This window comes from Uloborus diversus, chromosome 4 (genome assembly GCF_026930045.1).
Source record: "Uloborus diversus isolate 005 chromosome 4, Udiv.v.3.1, whole genome shotgun sequence".
NCBI classification, from domain to species: Eukaryota; Metazoa; Arthropoda; class Arachnida; order Araneae; family Uloboridae; genus Uloborus; species Uloborus diversus.
This window is the reverse complement of record NC_072734.1, coordinates 169,635,556-169,659,303: the sequence shown is the minus strand read 5'-3', so window position 1 is coordinate 169,659,303 and position 23,748 is coordinate 169,635,556. Positions and strand designations below refer to the sequence as shown.

The 23,748-nt window shown below is 31.7% G+C and overlaps 1 protein-coding gene across 1 annotated transcript; it reads left to right on the top strand.

The window, feature by feature from the left end:
- Positions 1-25: 25 nt before the first annotated feature.
- Positions 26-22,957, top strand: LOC129220984 (N(6)-adenine-specific methyltransferase METTL4-like). Its single transcript, XM_054855419.1, has 9 exons — positions 26-52; positions 850-894; positions 4,021-4,168; positions 9,521-9,658; positions 10,832-10,898; positions 12,874-13,048; positions 13,146-13,329; positions 15,478-15,569; positions 22,740-22,957. The coding sequence occupies exons 1-9, from the start codon at positions 26-28 to the stop codon at positions 22,791-22,793; spliced, it is 930 nt and encodes a 309-aa protein (XP_054711394.1). The 3' UTR covers positions 22,794-22,957.
- The last annotated feature ends 791 nt before the right edge of the window (positions 22,958-23,748 follow it).

Genomic DNA, 23,748 nt, shown 5'->3' with positions numbered 1-23,748 from the left:
AAAACGTAAACAATGCTTTCCGATCATGGTTACGGGTAAAGTTAATACAAATGTGAGATGAATTTTTCTTTTCCATAAGCAAAGAATTGAGAAAAAGAATTTTTCAATTTGGAAATCAAATTAAAATTGTTTCTTCATATGCATTTTTTTCATTAAGTTTAAGATTTATGTGGAAAATCATTGTAAATTTATAATAACGGAAATTTATAAAAGGGACTGTTTTGGGAATGTGTGATGCAAGTGCTGCCATCTACTGTTAACTTTTATTTGGAATTGCTATTCTAAATTAAATTTAAAGGTTGGTGTTGATTGAAGGAAATTTTACTTCCGGCAGCAATTTTCAGAAAAAAGAAATGAATTTCTAGCGCAAGATAAATGAATATTTTATGAGTTGAATTTTTGAACTTCAAATAATATAAACATAATTTTCGTTGTTAAATTTTGTTTTATTAAAATTTATCTTACTTATATTTTTATGTGATTTTACAGCAACTTAAACAAACGAATGAATAATTTTACTGCTGATGTAAAATTCCAACAATATTTTATCTCTTTTACTGGGATACTTAAGCTTTTTTAATGTTTTTAATTCCTGAAATGTTTTTAAAATTTAAAAACCTATCAATTATTCTATATGTTGACATTTTCAGAACTCTTTGGGTAATTTCTGACCTTATAAAAAAATAAATAATAATAATAATAATTGATTATTTCTTCTGTCATAATATAATACTATGCTATAGATAGTATAACAGGTCCAGCCTAGCTTGACCCAAAACCTGTTGCTGGTTGTCACATTTGTGTTTTACTGTTGGAATATCTCTTTAAAAAATTATTCTTTCTTTTTAGAAAAGTAAAAAAAGAAAGAAAGGCTATTTTGCTGAATTACAACAGGTAAGTTGAATGCATTCAGTTAGATACAAAAATTTTCCCTTTCTTTTTTATGTTTCTTATAGCCAGTTTTAGAGATCTAAATTTTATGCATTGAAAATCATTTGAAAAGGAATCTTTGTTATTTAAGAGTAGTAGTTGTGAACTTGTACCAGCAGTACTTGTCAAAAAAAACATCCAGTTCTATTTTGTTCTAAAAAATGAATAAACAAATAAATTAAAGGGAGAAGGATGAAAACACATTGCTCATTCAAGCATGTAACTCATATTCAAATCACATAGCATAATGTGCAAGTAATTGTATTTTAGTTTGCATAATGCTGCCCGGTTAAGCTTGCCCCAACTATAGGAAGACTTTCTTCATGTGTTGTAGCTTTCTTTACGCCTGTTTATGGTATAATCCCGCGTTTTACGCTGGGGTTACGCTCCTCGGAAATGCTGCGTAAATCAAAATTGTGTAAATTAAGACTTAATATTAGTGTTAAAATAGGACTTAGTTTCCGTAAACAAAAAAAAACCTTCATTCTAGGGATGAGGGTTTGTACAATAAGTTTAATGTGTACTTATATCGATTTCTATGCACACAACATGCATAAAGAAAACATAATAAGTATTAAAATTAATTTTGTCTTCTGTTTATAAAAAGAAGCTGCATATGATAGTCTTTCGACAATCGGTCTGGTCGTCACTTTTGTATTTGTACTTGTATAAGTCGATATTGGTGTACTATACAGGAATGTAGGCTCGCTTAGTTCTGGATGGAACTTCTTGTTAAATATTTAACAATGTGTTCCATATGATGTAATCAACATCGTTACTTGTGAATTCTTGCCAGTGTGATGAAAATTTGTGAAGGAACTGATGTGATATACCCCACCCTTGGCGACTTTTTCCTGTTGGCGCCAAGAAAGCGTCGCCAAGAAAACGATGTATGACGACATATGTCATACATCGTTTTTAGCGATGCTTTTTTAGCGCCAACAGGAAAAAATCAGGTAAGAAAACATGATCAAAGCACTTCAGAACACAATATATATAAAAACAACATAAACGCACAACAAAAAACATCACGAATATATGCTTCAAAAATGTACAGGGCCGGGGTTTTTTGTAAACATATTAAAATACAATGAAATAAATTATTGAATTAATTACAAGTCGAAATTAATGCATTAATTGTTTTTTCATCATTTCTCCGGGATACGAGCCCTCGGTCTCATAGTACTTTCGTAATGAGACCTCGGCTCGCCGGCCCTGCCTCGGTCTCATTACGAAAGTACTATGAGACCTCTGGCTCGCCAGTTATCCCTCCGACTGTTAATATACATTACAGTCGGAGTATGGTCACAGTTATGTATATTTTCATGGGGACACCCAAGGGTGGCTCCTTCCGTTCAGTGTACAATAACGACACAGTTTTAAGTGTGAAACATGCACCATTATTGTGCAGATTTATTAATAAAATTCAGCATTTTTAAGAGTACAACCGAAAGAACTTTCAATTGTTAACATAAAATTCAGTACCTAAAGGAGGCACGTTAATAGAATGTCTAAATAATTCATGGCATCAATAAGAATAACTTTTAGAACAAAATAACCGTACTATTTCTGTAAAATTAATTTACATACAGTAAAAATAAAGTTAAAAACTACAAGAACCCCTCAAGGATTTGTAAAAACAAAGAATTTTGGAAGTGAGAGGTTTTTTTTGAATTCTAAAATAAAGAACTTACCTTTTTATATGGTATAAATATTCACACTCAGTCTAAAACAATACATCATATGACAATGGCACGTTACAGATACACACCACGTTGGAGTTAACTTTTAATTAACCTTCAAGTTTGAAGAAACTAGCATTTTCTAATGTTTTTACTTCAAAACACAACTACTGAATTTAAACTAACACAAAATAAGCATTCCTGTAAGGTATATTGCACAAAACAACACCACGTATCTCTCCTGCGTGAAACCCAAACAACCCAAGTAAACAAGTTTGAACAGATCTGTAAGATTGCCTTCGGGTTGCTAAACACAGGTTAGTTTGGCCAGGGATGCCATGCATAAAAAATTATCGCCTCATTGGCGAGAAAAATATTTTAATTTTGTGAAAAAAAATCGAATGTCGCCAAATGGGGGGGGGGGATATCACATCTGTACCAATTATCTTGTAACAGATAATTCAGCTGCTAAGAGAGGGTTGCCTGATTTCTTCTAAGGGTTTTCAAAAAAAAGTAGACCAATGAAAGGATTGATTTCTTGAAAACATGGCTGTTAGTAGAGGTGATTAATTAGGGGACATTCATTAATTATGTAAAGGTCCCAAGGGGGGGGGGTGAAAAATCTCTACATACCCTTACTTTGAGGAAAGGGGATTAGATCCATTCTTACGTAATATTTTCCAAGTCAATATTTTATATTAGAAATAGCTCGGTCAAGTGGTTTGGCAGTAATCACATTTCGTTTACTGCTGGAAGGTAAAAATCATACTAGAATGAGCTGTATTTTACTTGTTTTTCAAAGAATGAGTAGTGCAAAATTTTATAAAAGAATTGCACTATGTATGGCATGTCTTTTTTTTAACTAGTATCACATTATATACAAAAAATATTTGTCGTAAAAACATTAAGTCTAGATTCCTTTTACTAAATAATTGTTTGCACAAAACTTTTTAAAAAATATTCAGTAATAGTGAAGTTAATAACCATTTCAGTGATGTAAGATTCCTTATTTTATTATCTTGAAAAAGGGAATGGAATCTTATGTAAGATGGAGGAAGGGGGGGGGGGGGGTAAAAATCTTACTTACCCTTACATGGGGGGGAGGGGGGTCAAAACTTCCCAAAATCATCCTTACGTAATTAATGAATGGCCCCTCATATAGTGGTGGTCGCTCATTCAAGTTTTACAGTAAAAATAGTATGAAATAGTTACCATGTTTTCATGATGAAACAGTGATCCTATTTGCTTTTCTTTTTCTTATTTGTTATCAAAAGCGGTTTTTAAAAATAATAAATATAAACAATTTTATCATGCTAGATAAGATAAAGATTCTTTTTGTTTCTATCTTATGTGTGCAGTTTGGGTAAACAACCTTTTGTGATTTATTATTTTCACTATTTATGTGTAGGTTGACTCCATTGTTAATAAAGCTACCCTATTCATTGTAGAAGCTGCAAAGTCTCTGAATCATTTGGATGAAACTGAAATCACTCCATTTGAATGGCTTGAAAACAACAGTAATGCTGTCATAGCTGGAAAAGAAGCATTGGAGTCATGTAAGTTTGAGTGCAATAAGTCCTTGACAGATTTCATTTATGTGTTGTTGAGTAATTAATGAATTGAAAACTGTTAGAAGCAGAATGAACAGAAAGTTTTGATTTTCGAAAATATAAACTTTTTTGAAACTGCGGCTTTTTATCCATTTATTGATGCAACCATTTTAGTGTTTTAAAGCTTTAGTTTGTTTGCATGTAATGTTTCTCGATTCTCTTACTGTCCAACAACGGATTGTATGGAATTGGAAAACGTCCAGTTAAGGCCAGTCTATCTGAATAAGGGAGAAAAGTAAAAACTTGATGCATGTGTTCCACTCCTTTGAATGAGTCTCTGCTTAGTTCAGAGGCTAACATACATTTGGGTCATTCTTGAAAAAGTGTAACTTTTCTGTCACATGCCTTTTACAGTAAAACCGTTTAGAAGCAATTCATATAACAATGATTTTTAATTTCATCAAAAATATACCTATTTAAACCATAGGCGGATTTACGGGGGTGCCAGGGGGTGCGCCGCACCTCCAAAATTTTTCGTCGGGTTTTGAAAAAAAAAAGTAATTTAGTATATTTCATCCAGAAACGCAGTTGGGAGAAAAAAAATTCATAGCTGCTATACTCAGAGCTGCCAACCTTTGAAAATCCAAAATCGTAGCTGCATTTTGCGGCGGGGGTGTGGGGGGGAGGGAGGGGGGGGCGTTGGTTTCAGAATCAACAGTGATAAATTGTCAACAGTACAATGAAGAAAAACATGATACTTAATGAATTTCAAATATAATACAGCAAGTATTAATACGGAATAAAAGATTTTATACTGAATGTTTTAAGATGATAAATTCTTGATTATTTGCTGTACCTTTCACCCGGTCGGCATGTCTTTTTGAAGTAACATCACAACCACCATTTTCAATTGAAAAATCGCTATTGCGAATAGTACATCTTACATAAACCGTCTTTAAAGATGAAATAAAGAATGGCCAAGTGCTTTTATATTCTTCGCGATATTTTTGGCAGTTTTTTCCGCTTTTTAACGGAAGAACTGACTGCATGAAAACTAAACCAGCAGCACACGTCTAGAAGTTTGATTTTCTGAACTTACCGATTTAGTTTTCATGCAGTCTGTGATTTTTTTTTGGGGGGGGGGGAAGGGGGGATTCTTGGGTTATAAAGTAAAGAAACAGAAAACCGTTATTTTTGGACCTGCTTTCGTAGCGTCGTAGTTTTAATCTGTAATTCGTAGAAACTACGATTTTTTCATAGCAGTGGGCAGCTCTGGCTATATTAGTAAATTTACTTGAATCCAGTGTATCACCACAGGTCACTAGGGCGAGAAACACATAACTGTGCTCAAATTAAGAACTAAAGTAATTTTATCGATTTGAAAAAAAAAAAAACGTAATTCACATAATTTTATGCAAATAAAGAAATTTTTCAATCAATTTATTGTTCAGTGCCGTGTTATTGTATAGAATAATTGCATGTTTTGTAATTGGGCGTTTATTCGTACATCAATACATCAATACCAACTCTTCTATTTTGAAACAACTATTGCTAATTAAATCCAAAAAAAAAAAAAAAACATGACTGTTTCAACAAACATCATCAATAAAATCTACTCTGAAATCAACTAAAATCCAACATTTTTAAAGTAAATTTTCAAAAAATTTTGAAGGAGGACTCCCGGACATTTTGCTGCAGTGGTGCATTTTGGGAGGAGGAGGCACAAGACTGGTGACCCTCCCCACAAAATGATGAGTTGATGTTTTTTAAAAAATATTTTTAATTACTGAAGAGAGGAAAATATCTCATATTGGGAAAAAGCAGTTATTTTAAGGAAAAAAAAGAATGTTGGGAAAAATCCTAATTTCTTTCAAAAGGAAATATTGACATTTAAATTTTTCAACAGCTTCAGATTATTGGCGGCGAATTGTGTGCCTCCTCCTCCCCCCCCTCCTCGCACAATCCTCTTTCTTTCCTATCTCTCCGCCCCCCCCCCTTTTTTTTTTCATTTTTCTATTAGTCCTCAAAATTTTTCTTCTCTGGAGCCCTCTCTCCAGCCGAAGTTATTACAGAGTATCTCAAATCTCGTTTCCTGGGCTTCACTTTCGCAAAATTTCCAAGGAAGATCCTCTAATCACCAGAAAACATTGAAAATCGTTTACAATTGCGTTTTTGAAGCTTCGTTTTTTAAAATTTGCAGTGTCCCTAACGTTACCAAATATGGTCTTACACTCATGTGTTTAAGACTTCAATTTTGGAAAATATTCGAACAAGGGTCTCTTCTCTAATATCATCAAAGATTGTTAATATTTTGGTTTTGAAAACTACTATATCGCAATATTTAAGTGGGAGAATCTTTTGGGACAGTAGCCTTCGAAATCCTTTTTTTAATACCATGGAGTATTGCATAAGGACTTCATTTTTAGGACTTCAGTTACGAAAATTTTCCGGTTGAGAGCTCCAGAACACCCTGTCGGTAACATCATCAAAAATTGTCCTCCATATCGTTTTTGGAACTTTAATTATGAAAAACTAAAGAGGTAGTGTGCGTATTTCTATCTGTTTTTCATAAAACCTTTTGGGGACAGTCCATGAGTCTCATTCCTAACCCAAACTATAAATCTGGATTATAAGCATTTATAAGACTTAAATTTCTAAAAATAGCATTGGAGCCCCACGTACCTTTATTGCCCCTAAAATATCACCAAGAACTGTAAAACTGGGTTTTTCCGAAATTACTATTGAGAATTTTTTCTGGGGCGTAAATCCCCCTTCCAAACTAGAAACTGGATTCATCCATTGTTAATCAAATCTAACAACATGCTATCTAACAACATCGACTTTCGTTTAAGACTTTTTCCGCAGTTTGAAATGTTAAGAATGGCCGATCCCCTAATGTTACTAAACATGGTTTTTTAGACCTAAAAGTGCGCTCCTCCCTAAAATTATTTTCTGATTTCGCCACTGCCTTGTCCCCCCCCCCCCCTAGATCCCTGTTATTGTTGCACCCCCAAAATTTTCGGCCTAAATCCGCCTATGATTTAAACTTACCAACAATTTTTTAATAAAATTTTTTATTTTGGTTCACAACATGTGAATTCTCACCTCCGTGGCATGTCACACACCTTGTGTGAGTGTTTATGTTGCTTAATAACTTGATTACTTAAAAGTATATACTTATTTATTTATTATTCCTTTCACAAGTGTCTCAAATACTAACTGTTTAAGTATATTTATATTTTTAATATTGTGTTTTAATTCGTTTTAGTAGGACAAGGAGTCATGTCACACAATAAATTCTCACCTCCATCACCAAAGCGCAAAATGCCATTTCTCATTAACACATGGCAGTAATGACATCAAATTTTATTTTCCATGATACAAGGGAGCGCCGTTGTTTATTTTCAGCCATAGTTGAAGTTGTGAGATTTTGGTCGAAAAACAAGAACATAGATTTTGCTTTAAAAACTTAGTGTGGTTATTCTGTCTTCTCACCTCCGTGAACTTGAATTTCAGGGATGTAAATTAATGTAAAAAAAGAAGTGAACATGTTTTCATATGCTTAACGTGTGCAGATTGTAGAAATGAAGAAAAAAAAAATTCCCTGAAAAATGTATCTAGTAGGCCTGTATTACTGGAAAATTCCTCACCTCCGTGACAGACCTTATCAATGTCATTATTTCTGAGGGGAAATAAATTAATAATAGGCATTCTACCAAAATTATAAATTGCCTGCATATCCTCAAATTTACTAAATATTATTTTTTAACATTCATTTGAAACTACTTTATGAAGCCGTACTTTAATTAAGAGAGCTTAATATTATGTTCCCATTAATCATTAAAATAGCTGATTGTTTGCAGAACTAACAAAATTACTACTTTGATAATAAATTGCCCTCAAATTTTAAATATTAAAAGTTTTTTTTCTTTTTTATTTCCTTGAACAAGGTATTTTTAATTTTTTTTATTTATGAATAAAATAATTGGAACTTAGCTGGGCCATTGTTTATGGTTATTTCTAGTAGGTAACACTTTCATGTAAGAATGGAAAAAAAAGAAAACAAACGGTTTCAAAATTGAAAAATATTTGCATTCAAAAGTTACGTTTTCTGGAGAATGACCCATCTGCAAAAGCTGACATCCCAGAAAACAAACAGATGCGTCCATTTCTACCTGTAAACCGGATGTTTGCCTTTCCATACAATCCGTGGTCAGACAGTAAGTGCTTCATGATGCAGATATTGTCAAAACTCTTTACTTTTTAAAATAGTGTATTGTCATTACATCAATCATGAATAATTTCTTGTTGAATTTAAAGATATTTATTTACTTGTTTTCTCTCATTTCATCCTGTTATTGTCATTGCATTGCCATCAGTTGTTCATAAAAATGTTTTGTTTAACTGAAATAAGGCAAGCTCATTCACAGGCAAAAGAGTGGTATCAATTAGCCATCTGTAGTCAGAGATGCTCAATTTATACCACTCTTTACAAATGTATTCTATTTACTTATTTGTGTTAGCTCTATGGGAAATAATTGAACCTGCCAAATGAACTTAAAGTTTTAAAATTATTGACTTTATAATGCATTTTTTTTCCTTCTATAAACTAGGGTTGGCATGTTTTTACCAAAGATGAAAAAACTACGGGGATAGAATCAGTAAAACCACCCTAGCAAAACTAGATGTGCTTTATTTATGGGAATAGAGAATGGACTGTAGCTAACTTCATTTTTGTTAATTTTATCTGTAATCTAATAATTTTAATGGTTTTAAACTAAACATTGAATGCAACATTATTGAAACAATTTAGCATTGCTATCATAATAATGGAAATTTCAAGGGGAAAACTGATTGAAAGTCAAATAGAAATATGAAAAATAATTAAATAAAACTCAAAACTAGAGCTTTGTTGATAAAATTTACACTCAACATTGTTCAAGCTGATTCGTACTCAATTGAATTCTCTATATCAGAACACATTTTATGTTTTTTCATGTTATCCATTTCTAACCTTTGCCAAATTTTGTTCGAAAACTATTTTAAATTGTTTTAATAATCAAGTAAAAATTAATGAAAACTAAAATCAAATCTGAAATGGCCATTTTGATTTAAGCCTGAATTTGATAAAACAAGAGAATATTTTTCCTTTGTACAGTCTTTTAAAGTTTTTGCCATTTTTAACGGTTTTTAACAGGTTTTCCCCAGGTTTTACGGTTTTGGAAAAATTCCATTTTGTCTGCAAAATGACCAACCCTACTACAAGCCTAATGAGACCTGTTATGAATTAAACCTTGTTAAAAGATGTTTGTCATTTGTTTTATTAAATATTTCATTAAATTTCTCAATTCCTTTCAGCTGTAAGTTCAAGTTCTATTCTGAAGTATGAGAATGTGAATGATACAGCTGTAATAAAATCTACAGAAAATGAACAATATGTTTTGCCTGCACACTCTACATTTTACTTATGTGACATAAAGGAACTGCACTTGAGAGGTCAGTATTCATTTTTTAGAATTAGAAAATGTTAAATTAGCAGTGTGTCAATCCAATCTGGTTTAACAATGAAGGTGCGGAGCAAAAGGTACAAGCAAAATAGCAACAAAAAACGCTGACATGTATTTTTGTGTTACAACCAGTGAAGTTCCTAGCATAGGTATCACACGGGTGGGCATCTCATAGTGTGACCGCCCCCCCCCCCTAAAGAAAAAAAATCTTTTAAGTGCTAAAAATGTACAGTCTTGAGCAAAGGAGACCGAGGGGACATGATTCAGTTGTTTAAATTTATTAAAATGAAAGATGTCACGGGGCTGAAGTTTAGCACTGAAAACAGGACAAGGGGTCATTGTTTTAAGCTATTTAAATCTCAGGCTAACATGGATATTAGGAAAAATTATTATTTTAGCAGGGTAGTGAAACCTTGGAACAGCTTACCGGAAGAGGTGGTAATGAGCAAGGGAGTAGATAGTTTCAAGAGGGCCATTGATTTTCACTGGGGATTGTAAATTGACTAGGACCAGCCTGGCAGGGCCCAGAGCCTGTTGCTGGTCGTCACATTTGTATTTGTATTAATGTAAATATGAAATTTATTCAATGTTCAGAAACAACACATTCCTATTTTTGTGGCGAAACAAAAGTTTATAAGACAAATATAAACTGAATCCATTTTATGCAAAATTTGCCCTGGATGCCATTTGTAACCTCCCCTTCCCCCTGCAATATTGGGCACTATAGTTTTGTTACATCGTTAGATTAAATATAATTTAAGATACATTGGTGGAAATTTTCGGAATTAAAGTATTTAAAAATTACACAGTAAGGTAGTGTTACTCGCCAGCTTTCAAAATGCTTATCTTTTCAAGTTCTTTAAAAATTTCAAACAATGATTATTGTGGTACCATATGTATGCATACTAGTACTATGTTCAATGTGCTTTGAAATGAGTTTTAGAGAGAAAAGTAAACTAGGTTGATATGGTAAATTAAGCATGAGTGTGTATTCTGTGTATGTAGTGTGTGGGGTTTTAGTGTATGTGTGCCTCTGGTTTTTCAGTGCATATAATCCAGGCTGTAATTATAATCAACAGCATGAGACCTTGATTTAGATATGAATTAAATTTTCATCTTATTTACTTTATTTGTTTTGTTATAATCAATTTTTCTTTTGCAGACAAATGCTTTGACCTCATTGTTTTAGATCCACCTTGGGAAAATAAGTCTGTTCGAAGAAAAAGAGGGTATGATGATTGATTAATTATTTTCTTTTTTATGCATGTGAAATAAATTTGAATTTCTTATCAACAAAAATGCTCAGTATAAGTGCAGAGCTTGTCTCTAAAAGGCATTAAGTCAAAATTTTCAAAAAATTGACTTTTCGATGGAAAAAATAACAGCACATGTCCAACAATATATTTTTTCATTGCGCCTAGTGAAAACAGAGGATGAAATTAGTGTTACAGGATGAGAAGTGTTAAGTCACATGTAAGTTTTGTGCCAAAAGGGATTAAGTCAAATTGAACCTATCGTATATTCCTTGAGATCACAGGGTTTGTTTCACGAGGACATACAGGAAGCAAATTCTCCTATTTGCCCTTTCTGATATAAAACCTAAGCAGTATTAAACAAGCCCCCCACCCTCCCAAAAAAACTTGTTTTGAAATCACTTGAAGTTTGGGAACTAACAATTTGCATAAATGTTTTTATTTTTTAAGCAATCTTGCAACTGTACACCTAATGCTAAATATAAGTGAAAATAATAATCATGATAAAAAAATAGTATTTGTAACTGAAGAATTGTAGTTCCTAACTTCCATCCAAAACCGTGTATCTAAAATTTATGCTGTACACATACACACACACACACATACATGGCAAAAAAAAAAAAAAAAAAAAACCTGGAGCTACTTTCAAATGGAAGTAAATCTTTTCATTTTCAGCACAAATTGCAAATTAGTGCAGACAGGTGTTTCGGCGTTACAAGGATCGCCTTTTTCAATGCAAAAGAAATGAGCTTATGGATGAAAAGACAGCAAACAAAAGACTGCACTAAATTGCAATTAGTGCTATTTGATGTTGTTATTTCTTAATTTTGGTATAATTTAGTATTTTTATCATCAATAGATTACTGGGGGAAATTGTAATTTCCTTAAATTGAATATTAAGTCTTATGCAACAAAATGGAGTTTTTTTTTTTTTTTTTGAAAAATGGGAAAAATTGATGCCATTTGGAAACAAGCTCTTCAAATAATTTTAGAATGGAGAAAATGTTCTAATATTTTTAAGTTTGTGTATTGTTTTCAAACAGTAACATTGTAAGTTAAATAAATACCTTTGCGCTGAGAAGTAAAATAAGAAATAACAACGTCAAAAGGCACAAATTGCAGGTTATGCAGACGCATGCTTCGGCATCACAAGGAAAGCCTTTTCAATGCAAGAAAAAATGAGCTTATGGGTGAAAAGACATCCACTGTTTTTTTATTATTATTTAAAATTTTTTAGAAATTTTACTTCTTTACAGTTTTAACAAAGTGAAGCAGTCTTTTTTTTTTTTTTTTTGACGGGAATTTTATTTTCAAAGTTTCTCCCTAATTACAGCTGTTTCTCATTTATGCATCAGCAGAACTGATTGTCCAAACTAGAAGCATGAGTGAGCAACTTATATGTTTAAAATTCATCTTTATCTTAGGTCAAATATACTTTGAAAGTGATTACCCCCCCCCCACACACACTTGCACCACTGTGTGTGGGGGGGGGGGCTTCAAAACTTGCACCACTGTAAACAGGGCTGTGGGTATTAAATCATACCAAGCAAACTGCAGGGATTGGCATGAGTCATAATGCAGGATTATCCATCCTCCAAGGGCAATGGTAACCCCCTTCAAATGCTACAGTGCACTCCCCAAAAAGAGAGTCCTTTAAATGATTATAAAACCTCCTCCATAAAAATTTCAATGCCACAGTTTATGCCACCCTGCATAATTACATGAAATTTAAATGGCAAATACTCCAGATCATGTTCTCTACATTTATTGAATGATAACAAAACAATATATATAATACAAGAAGTGGCCGATAGGTGGTGTAGTCAGTACTTTGTGTTGTGGATCTCATTAGGAATTCTCACATTGAATTTAAATTCTTCTACATGTTTTTCACTTAGGAGTTTTGTTAATGCATGATTTTTTTTAAAGTGCAATGTTCTGAATATTTTAGGTACTCTGTAATGCCATGTGATGCACTTCAGCACCTATCTCTGAATGAAATCTGTAACGAAAATTGTTTGATTGTGGTTTGGGTCACCAATAACAAGAAACAAATTGCTTTTGTTCAAAATGAACTTTTCCCAAAATGGCATGTTAGTTTCCATGTAATATGGCATTGGTCCAAAGTAAGTTTCATTTCTTAGAGTTTCCTTTTTTTCCCTTGAGTTCAACAAAATTCATATCCTTATTTACTTTTAATTTTTTTTTAAATCTGTTTTACAGATTACTCAAAAAGGACAGTCAATACATCCTATTGAATCTCATCATAAGAAACCATATGAAAATATTTTAATTGGCAGAGTAAATGATGGAGCATCATCTACAGTGGCTTTCAAAGAACTAGAAAATCATAAAGTTATTGTCAGTGTGCCAAGCAGCATACATTCTCAGAAGCCTCCGCTAATTGGTTTGTATTTTTTTTTTAATTCCTTAATATTTGCAAATTATTGATGTGTTTACTTACTTTGTTGCACAAATGTGAAATTTAAATGCATTTTATATAACATGTGTTTAAAAAATCCTTGATGCCATACTTTTTTTCAATATAAGCTTTCAAGTCAATTAAATTACAATAGAAACAAATGATTCTAACATGTGTTTTTTAAACAGCATGTAAATTGAACTCTTGTTAGCACTTTAAAAGTGAAAATCTTTTTAAAAATAAAAAATACTTTTATATAGTATATGACTATTGCTTGTTGCAGACTCAATTGCATCACACTAAATTATTCATTTAAAAGTTTCATAAAATTTCAAGCATTAAAAAATGTTTTATAGATTCTAATCATATATGACATGTATTTATTTCAAAAGAAAGAGTGAGTATAAAATGTAATTGATTAGAAAATTATCATTTGTAACTTATTATTTAATAAAAGCAGAGAAGTAAAAGAATTCAGAAGCTACCAAAAAATAAACATCAGGGCCTGTCCAACCTAAAAGATCTGCTCATGTAAACGAAGATTTGGCACCTTCACTTTTGTTTTCCTTACCTAATTCTATCTACTGGAATGTATGTGAGGGCATTTAAAAATTACTTACTCATGATTGACCAAAATAAACATGAATTGAAATTGAACTGTAATATTTATTTGAAATCAGATACCAAGTTATTTTGTCTTTAAGCTTAAAATAATCAACTGTGAATAGGAGTAAAATTATTGCATTCTTAAAACAACCTCTTGTGAATTGTAGTAAAATATTAGGTTTTAAAATATGCTTTTCTTGCTATAATCTTCACAAAATCATTTAAAATAGTGTCTGTATCAATATGAGAAAATTTCTTTTTCGATAAATAAAGTGGCTAGAAGGAACACCTGATTACTGAATAGGCCATCTAACCTGTGGCCTCAGACCCCAGATTTTTAGGGGGTCCAAATGAGCAACATTCTTTTATTAGCAACCTATCATTTAAGAAAAATAAAGAAAACTAAGATTTTCCCCATAATTTACTTCTCTTTTTTCCTACCGACTTAAGTTGTGAGATGCCCTGCACCCCAATGAATACTTTGAGTGGGTAGTTCAATACCGTAGCATCCCTAAAGTGGGTACTTGTGGTTCCTCGTGAGCATTCCTGTTTATGAGGTTTGACTACTGAGGGCTCCAAAAAAGTGTTTGACCTAGAGTCCCTAATACCTTAATCAGATGTATCATTCCTGTGCAGTTATAGATCTCAGGTTATTTTTGATTAGTTTTGATTTTGAGAAATGCTTTTCAAGTACATGTCAAAAATTTCTCCTTTTTCTTTAGAGTTGAACCCAGATCTACTGCGCCATATGCCAGTCTTCAGTAATATATCTAAGATATAGTTGGCAGACCATGACAATACCAAATCATTGGTTATCAACTTTTTCGAATTGACACTTTTCTGTTAATGTTGACTTGTGTATATATTATTTCATGTTCAAACTAAATAGCTAAACTAACAGTGGAAACAGGGCAATTAAATGAAAATATGTTGATTAAAAAGTCGTCTGTCAATCACAACTGGATCATATCCTCAAAAAAGAAATTAATGTCCCTAAATGGTACAAAAGGAATTAAGTAATTAGTAAAGTATTTTCTACCAAAATTAAAAAGCCATCTTTATGTTTAATTTATTAAAAGTATGATACTTACATTAAATAATGCATTTAGGTATATTAACTTCAATAAATTAAAAAAAAAACATCATTTAGCACTTTGAGTACAAAAAAAAAGTTACTAATGAAACTCATGCAACCTGCCTCTGGCGAATACAGATTTTCTTCAGTTTTTCTATTTAGTTCAAAGCTTTGTGACCCTGAAACTACATTAAAAGGTAAAAGAATTTAAAGATTTTAATGGAAGCTCAATTTAAATTCTGGTCTTAGTTGCCATTTTATGTAAATATGACCGTTCGTATTATTTAGTCTGCGCATGATTTTAATTGCTGCTCCACTTAGAAGGTGAAATAATATTTTCGATTGTTTCTTTTTTTTCTCAATAAGATTTTATCTTAATATTTGCTTAAAATGTTAAGGATTCTTTTTCATCCGACATTTTTTCCTAGTTACCTTCCATTACTGTTTTTTAGAAATATTGCAACCATACACTCCAGAAAATCCAAAGTGCCTGGAACTATTTGCCCGATATCTTCTTCCTGGTTGGACAAGTGTGGGGAATGAGGTATAATAATTTTTATGATTAATCAAACTGTTGAACTAAATTCTTTTTAAAATCTCAATTAAAAAAAATATTTTACTTTTAATGTTTAGTTTTGTATTTTTAAGTCCCAAATCTTTTGACTATTCGCTAATGTATCGTTATGCATCAAGAACTAGACTGTATTAGCGATTTGAATTATTTTTCAGAAGGAAAAATATGTTTGGGATCAAAATTGTTCATTTGGTTTCAGTAATTAATTTGTCATTGCCATGAAATATTTATTTTCAAATTATTTCAAAATTATTGCAAATTTTTAAAACTTTTTTTTATCTAGTGCATCTATAGGCATCTCTCGTGTAACACGATACTTGTACAACATGCTTTTGATATTACACGATACAAAGTTTGAATTTAATACTACACAGTTTTGATATAGAACAAATTTTGAAAGATGAAATCTCGTTTTTGTTCAATACACTTTTAAAAAATGTGAGATAATAACTCCAATAAATTTTTACTTTGTTTTTATGAAACTTATTCGAAAAATTCTCCATCCCTGACGCGAAAGTTTAGTTTCCCCGAATAACACTAAGTTTTTACTTTTAAATGTTTTATTTTTCTCATCAGTGTTCTAAAAACGAAAAGGTAAAAATTGTTTCTAAATTTCGCAATGATAAATAAAATGTATAGTAAAACAAAATGCAAAATAAAATAAATATAATAATTCTATTTATTTTATTTTATATTTTGTTTCTTTGTTGTTGCTCAGACAAACTTTATTGTCTAAGAAAAGCTCAGACTTTTTTTGATAGAATGTGTTTTGTACTTAGTAAAGAAAGTTGATAAAGTTTTTTCTTGATATACATAACAGTTTTTATTTGAGGTATAAAAAAATAAGTAAATTGTATCGTTACAACAATTTTTAATTTTAGACCAGAGGGCCATTGTATGTTCTGGTTGCCATTTCTCGTTTGTATGTTCTATTGAGCTGAAATTTCACCTATTATAAAATTTGCACCTTAAGACTTGGCTTCGATATAACACAGTACACATTCCTTGATTCACATTATTTCCAAGTCTAAGTCTTGTATTACACGGTTTCAATATAACATGAAATACGGTTTTGATACAACATGGTACATATTGACATGATTTTTAAGATGTAAGGTAACGCACTAGTAGTGGCCACAGTTAAGCATATTTTATGTATTTTTTTAAACTGTGGGTCTACAATATTAATTCCAATTTTTTAGCTCAATGAACGTATTATAGCCCAACTATTCCTGAATCGTCTCATTTTCTAAAAATGCCAGAATTTCAATTTTTCTTTTTTTAATCCATTTTTTCCCAAACTTCAAATTTGATCCAATAGTGGCCACTCCAAAATCTGAGATTTTTAGTAGTGGCCACATTCATGAGTCAGTAGTGGCCATTTGACATCCTTTCCTTAGAATTCACATTACTCACTTTAAATTCAAATAAGTGATGGATAAAATTGATTCAATATGATAGTGTTACATTAAGAACCAATATATTAATCACATTTTTACTGTACATTTCTTTCTTCAAAGTACATACGTACAAAGTACATACCTTAGGATAAAATAAAAAGTTTTTAGTAGGAAATTTGTATTAGTATTTTTTTTACGCTAATGTAAAAAATAAAGTAAAAGAAAATGAATGTACTTACATAAGTATTCTACATATGAACTTTGGTAAGTATGAACTGAATAATTATTACCACTATGAAATCGTCTTTACTAATAAAAAAGCTGAAAGTCTGTCTGTATGGATCTCTGTTTGTCTGGATGTCTGTGACGCGCATAGCGCCTAGACCATTCGGCTGATTTTCATGAAATTTGGTACAAAGTTAGTTTGTAGCATGGGGGTGTGCACCTCAAAGCGATTTTTTCGAAAATTCGATTTTGTTCGTTTTCTATTCCAATTTTAAGAACATTTTCCCGAGCAAAATTATAAGATGGATGAATAAATTACCAAGTTATCATAACGAGGTACCGTAACATGGGCGAGCAATTGAATATAGCAAATTGGCGAGAAAGTCACCATACATTATTTGTAAATACATAGGCAAACCAAAAGACATATTAATTTTTCTACTACGGGCAAAGCCGTGCAGGTACCACTAGTTCATAAGAAAGTAGTAAGTACACAATTCAATGTAATTCTAGGACAATTTGTTTCCTACAACTTACCAAGGTATATCAATGGATATAGGAAATTGGTAGCATAAGTTTTCAATACTACTAAAGGCAGGGTGTCCATGCACCTAGAAAGTCATGGATTTCGGCTGTGATCAAAAATGGTCATGGAAAGTCATGATTTTCGGCAGAAAGTGCTCAAAAATCAAGGAAATTGACAATTGGTCAAGGATTTTGAGTTCAAGAACATGTATATTTATCAAATTCTACACATTAGCTTAAACTTAGGCATCTTGGCCATTTTTTATGCTATAACGTGTTAATCCCAATTTTTCCCACTTTTCTAAATCCGATTGCATCCGCTTCTTTAATACTCGCTCATTTTTCTTTTCTTTGTAATTTTACCTTTTAGATATTTATAATTATGTATTTAGCATTATTTTTAACCCTTCTTATATGTCTTATTGTGTAGTTGAGGACTTTTAGACTTCTAATTTTGCCTATTGCATTCGATGCAAAAATTTTAAGTCATCCGTGTTGATTCAAGAGACTCATAATTATTATTATTCATTCTCAGCTATGTCTTAAGTTAATGAAGATTTTAGAAAATAAAATTGCTCTAAAAAATTAATTACGGACGTTTTGTCTATCGATAAAATACAGAAATCAGGGAATTTTCAAAGGTAAAATTTTTAAAAAGTTCGTAAATGTTACATATTTCACAAATTCGGAAATTTTACAACATTTGTAACTTATCATAAAACTTTGGCGGTAAATATCTGGTATTGTCTGGTAAATTATTTTTTAAGTACTTTAATATTTTTTTCTGATTATTTATGCTATTTAATGTAAACATAATTTTAGTAACTACTAAATTATTGCTAGTCACAGATAATTAAAAAACTACTAGTAGTTCCATGCTCCTATTTTTTATTCGGTAAGCTTTGAAGTTTTATTTGGTTAACTGATAATTTCCCCCTTCCCAAAAATCTGAATTTTGGGCGGCCCTGACTATTAGCAGTCATAAATAAATATGAATCAATAGATTATAAATTGCAAAACATATACTTACTGACATGATTTAGACTACCAAAGAGAAAAATTGTTCCATAAACAAGTGTTATAACTAGGAATTTTATATATCATGGCTTTTTCTTGTTTTACTGTGTGCGATTTACTTCTAATAAGTGTTTTACCTTAAAAAATTTGTATTTTCATGAAATGATTGCATAAATCTAAGAAATTAAAAATTATTTGCTTTGCTTAGAAAAGGGATAACTTTGATCAAGCATTATGCCCTTCCCCCTTCATTTTTTTACCTGCTCAGCAAGCAGGTTGCAATCTCTCTCCCTCTCTCTCGGTTCTAGTAGAATGTTTCTCCTCTTTTTGTACTAGCGCGCCAAATTCCTGTATTTTTTTTTTTTACCAACAAGCAGTTTCATAATTCCCCCCCTCCTGATATGTGTCCTAGGCCAGGGCGTATGGGCCTGTTGAGTAATCCGGGCCTGTCCATAGAAGAGGTAAACGCATTAGCAGTCGCCACAGTGAAGCATATTTTTGTGGCTTTTTTTAAACTGGGCCTACACTATCATTTACCATATTTGAAACTCAATGAGCATATTATAGCCCTTCTCTTCCTTAATCGTCCCATTTTTCGCAAATGCCAGAATGTCAATTTGTTCAACTTTTTTCAAACCTCAAATTTGATCCAACAGTGGCCATTATATAATGTACATGAGTCAGTAGTGGCCATATTGCTGTTTAGAAGTGCCCACCGGGTGGCCACTACTAGATGACACAATAATATTATGTCAGAAATGAGGCAGGTTTTTATGTAAAGAGATTACAACCTATTAAAAAGAAAATTGAGTCCTGATTCAGTAGTGACCACTCGGTGGCCACTTTTGAATTTCCCAACTTTTTTTGTACCAGTAGTGGCCAGGTAAACTGTCAGCCAAAAAAGCAACTATTTCGAGTTGAAAATGTTCCAAACATGATCTTTCACATTTCATAACATGGTTACAGCTCTAAAAATATTATTTTTGAGCATTGTTCTATTCATAATACGACACAATGTTTATATACCTCGTTAAGGATACGCGTTAGAAGACAGCTGAAAAATATCGACAATCCAGGCGACCGTATTAAATAGTTGATAACAATTTTCCATGATGCTCTACCTACTCCTCCTTGAACTACCCACTAGACTATAGCCTGAGGTCTATTTCCTGCAAGTTTGAACCCACTGGGACCCCTAGAATCCTTATTTTAAAAATATAAACGGTAAAGTGGCCACTACTGGTGCATTTACCTTATATGGTCAGGGCCAGATTTTGAAGTGCGAAGGCCCCGTGGGAACAGAGTGGAGGCCCCCAATCAGGGTTCGAAAAGATCATCATACTTTCGAAAATATCTGATACTTTGATATATATCCGAATATTTTGATATAAATGTATATCTATACTAATATTATAAAGAGTGAGGGTGGATTTTTGTGTCTTTATATGTTCGAGGTAATCTCCGGAACCACTGCAAATATTAAAAAAATTCCTTCACTATATGAAAGGTGCTTTCTTACTGAGTAACATAGGCTATAATTCGAAACAATCCGATACATAGTTCTTTTTTTTTTCCAATTTAGGCCCAAATTTCCCGTAAATTGCCTATTATTGGCTATTAAAGGGGTGAAAAATTACTTGCACATATTAATATTAGGTATCGTTGAAAAGGGTAGAATTTTTTGCGTTGTAAACAATTTGTTTCAATTCTCTAACTGAATTACTTAATTTGCGTTTTTAGCTGGAACTTTTTTAGGCTTAGCTGAAATTTAGGCACTACTCTTCATTAAATCTATCAATAAAAAGTGAAGTAATTGTCCCACAGTTTTCCATTGGAAAAAGCGACATTTTTTACTCCAGATCTCTCTCGACCTATGGTCGAAAAAATTAGCTTCTCCCTTCAAAGGAAAAAAACTTACAAGGGTTTTTAAATCAATTTCGAAATATGACAGTAATATCATTTCGATTCAAGTTGTCAACCATTTTACTTTTGCGTTTCCACGGTTACGCTTTTTGAATCCATTGTTTATTTCCTTATTTTGCATTTAATTTCTCAAAGCTTATTTTATTTCATGTTTCCATGGTTACGCTTTTAAAATCCATCTTTCGCATTTTAATTTCTCAAAAGTATTTCAATAGCAGTCGTCATTGTTTGGAAGAGTAATTTTCCATGGTGTTTTTTTCTTTTTCTTTAATTGTTGAATATATGTCACTTGACACAATTTTTATTCTCAAGGTAGACCAGGCAAAGCCGGAAAACGCAGCTCTTAATATATAAAGATTTGAAAGCTACAGTTATTGTGATCATATACCTTTTTGTTTGTTTGGCGAAACATTTATTATTGGCAAAGACAACACATTTCTTCTGCTTCACTTGCAAAAGGGCTGGGTTCCAGTAGCATGGTCGCTTGGTGCGTTAGGCGCTGAGCAGTTCAGTCTAGGATTATTGTTTTAAAGCAACCGTTAATGTAATTAATTGTTTTGGCGATTTGTTTTGAAAGAAAAGAAACTTTATATTTGTTTTTATCCGAGTGAAATGTACATTTTCTTTTTTTCCTGACGACGATTTTTGGATGTTCCATGGGATGTTTTTTTTTTTTTTCGTTAGACGGATGGATAATGATAACGTGGTTGCTGGGCAAGTTTTGTGATAAGCAATAGAGTTGTGGAATTATTTTTACATATGAGAGATATTATTTGATGTTTTTTTTTTGGGGGGGGGCAAAATATTTTAAATTTCAGTAAAAACCGCTTCACTTGCTGAATAGAGTTTTAAAGTAACTGTAAATCTAATTTAATAATTTGACGAAAAGTTGTAAATTCCAAAGAAACTTAATTTTTTTTTTTTTTGAAAAGGTGTGTATGCATTTTATACAAAGAAAAATGATCATTTCACATTAGAGGGGGAGAGGCGTCAATTTTGTTTATTCAATGGACTTCCATTAAATTTTTAGCATGGGCATCGCTGTGCGGGTATTGCTAGTGTCCTATATTATCGATCAGCACTTTAATAGTAAATACATCCTGAAGTTACTGCTATTTATTTATTTATGTTATTATTATTATTATAATTTATTGGGGAGAAAAGGCGTAAAATTTGTTGACCCGTGAAAGTTAGGATATTTTGTAAAATTTTTTTATTGTGGGGGCCTCTTTGTTGTGGAGGCCCCGGGGCCCCGCCTGCCCTCCCCTAAATCCAGCCCTGTGCATGGTTAACTAGTTTAAAAAATAAGCAAAAAAACTATTTATAAAAAAAAAGTCTCGTATAATACGGTTTCGATACTACATGGTACGAATTAACTGTGTTATATGAGGGATACACCTTTACTGATGTTTTAAGCTTGTTTACTTACTTTTGACTTGTGTGGAGGGTTAAACAAGCAAATACAAAGTAACAGCATTAAGGAATGATACATACTTTTATTTTATGAGAGATAATACAACTTTATCCATGAAATGCGTTTAAATTTAAATCAATTTTACTAAAGCTTTGATGTGAACCAATAAAATACTGTAGTATTCTACTCTGACTATATATTTTCCAGAAGTAGCAAACAACATCTGTTAGAGAGCTGTTCAAAGCACATGGAATATTTACCTTAATCTGCACTTTTATTAAGCAACTAGAAAATTGTCCGTCAAGGTATGACTGATGAAAATTGCTTCTACATTTGAATGAAGCAATTGCCTGTTTGGTGATGTTTTGATAGTTGAAATTTTAACCCCCCTTAATCTTATCCCTTAATCTTATTTACTGATAGAAGTAGATTGATAAATTCATAGAGTTTTCAGGAATATTAAAATATTGTACTGTATGTTTCAATTGACATAAAAGCTACTTACAAACACTTCTAAAATTGTTACTGGTATCAAGGCATGTTTTCATTTCTATGATTGTTACAAATTATAGAAAAAAATTGTAAGTTGTTCAACAGATTTATGTTTATTGTTTTTGATTAATTATTATTTTTTAGGTAGTTAAACTTCAAAACTTGAGACTATTTCATAAAGAAAAAGAAATCTTGTAAAGTGTTTTTTTTTAATGCTTAACTGCTGAAAACTTTATTGTCCCTCATAGTGTGTTAAGACTTCATGACAACTACAAGAAGCATCTACAACAAAGCATTTATTTGTTTTGTATGTACATTTTGTTTGGTATGAATAAATTATTATTATTTTTTTTAATATTTCTTTTTTTTTTCCTTCTATTGTTATATTTAAGCAGTAATAATAAAAATGGTTATGCTGTAAGCAAATGATCAATAAATAATTAATTTAACTTTTTTGTTTGAAAAAAAGTTTGATTTTCTTTCTAATTTTTAATATTTCTGAATAAATATGCTTATAATCTGGAAAATGGAAATTTATCATAAAATCTTGGCAAAGTATTTTTCAAAACTATGTAACAAAATAAAATTGCTAAAATTCTGAAAAGTAAAAAATAAACATAAAAAAAGTTGTGGTACAACAAATGTAGTAAATATAAATGTTGATGAGTTTGATATAAATGTTCTCATTCATTGTGTTTTCTTTTCAGCTTTTCTAAGATCAGCACATGGATTCCTCACTTGCCAAATCGACTAACTCCACAAAACAAAAAGTGGAGAAAAGTTATGAAGAAGATGGTGTTATCCACAGGAGTAAATAGGCCCTCGTGTTACATTTTCTGCCATCATATGTTCAGAAATGTGCTGAACCAAAACTTTAATATAAATTCACATGCTAAGCATTGATAAAGCACTATTAAAGCAGAAATGAGGATTTTTTTTTTAAAAAGTGGAGTTAATTCGATTTGGCAATTGAAACATCTGTATGTCACTGAGATAGTCTGCCCACTTGGCAGAGAACTTATTATTATTATTGGTCTAATTTGTAGTAAGTTCGAGGAAGTACCAGGTATGACAGCATAAATTGTTACCAAGTTTCTGATGAACTTTCACATGCCATAAAAATTTCCCTTTTTACAGTTTACTCTTCGCAGTG

Coding starts and splice junctions, on each gene's coding strand:
- LOC129220984 (XM_054855419.1), top strand. CDS start 26: ATGGTTACGGGTAAAGTTAATACAAAT. Junction 53..849: donor CGGGTAAAGTTAATACAAAT/GTGAGATGAATT, acceptor CTTTCTTTTTAG/AAAAGTAAAAAAAGAAAGAA. Junction 15,570..22,739: donor GGACAAGTGTGGGGAATGAG/GTATAATAATTT, acceptor ATTATTTTTTAG/GTAGTTAAACTTCAAAACTT.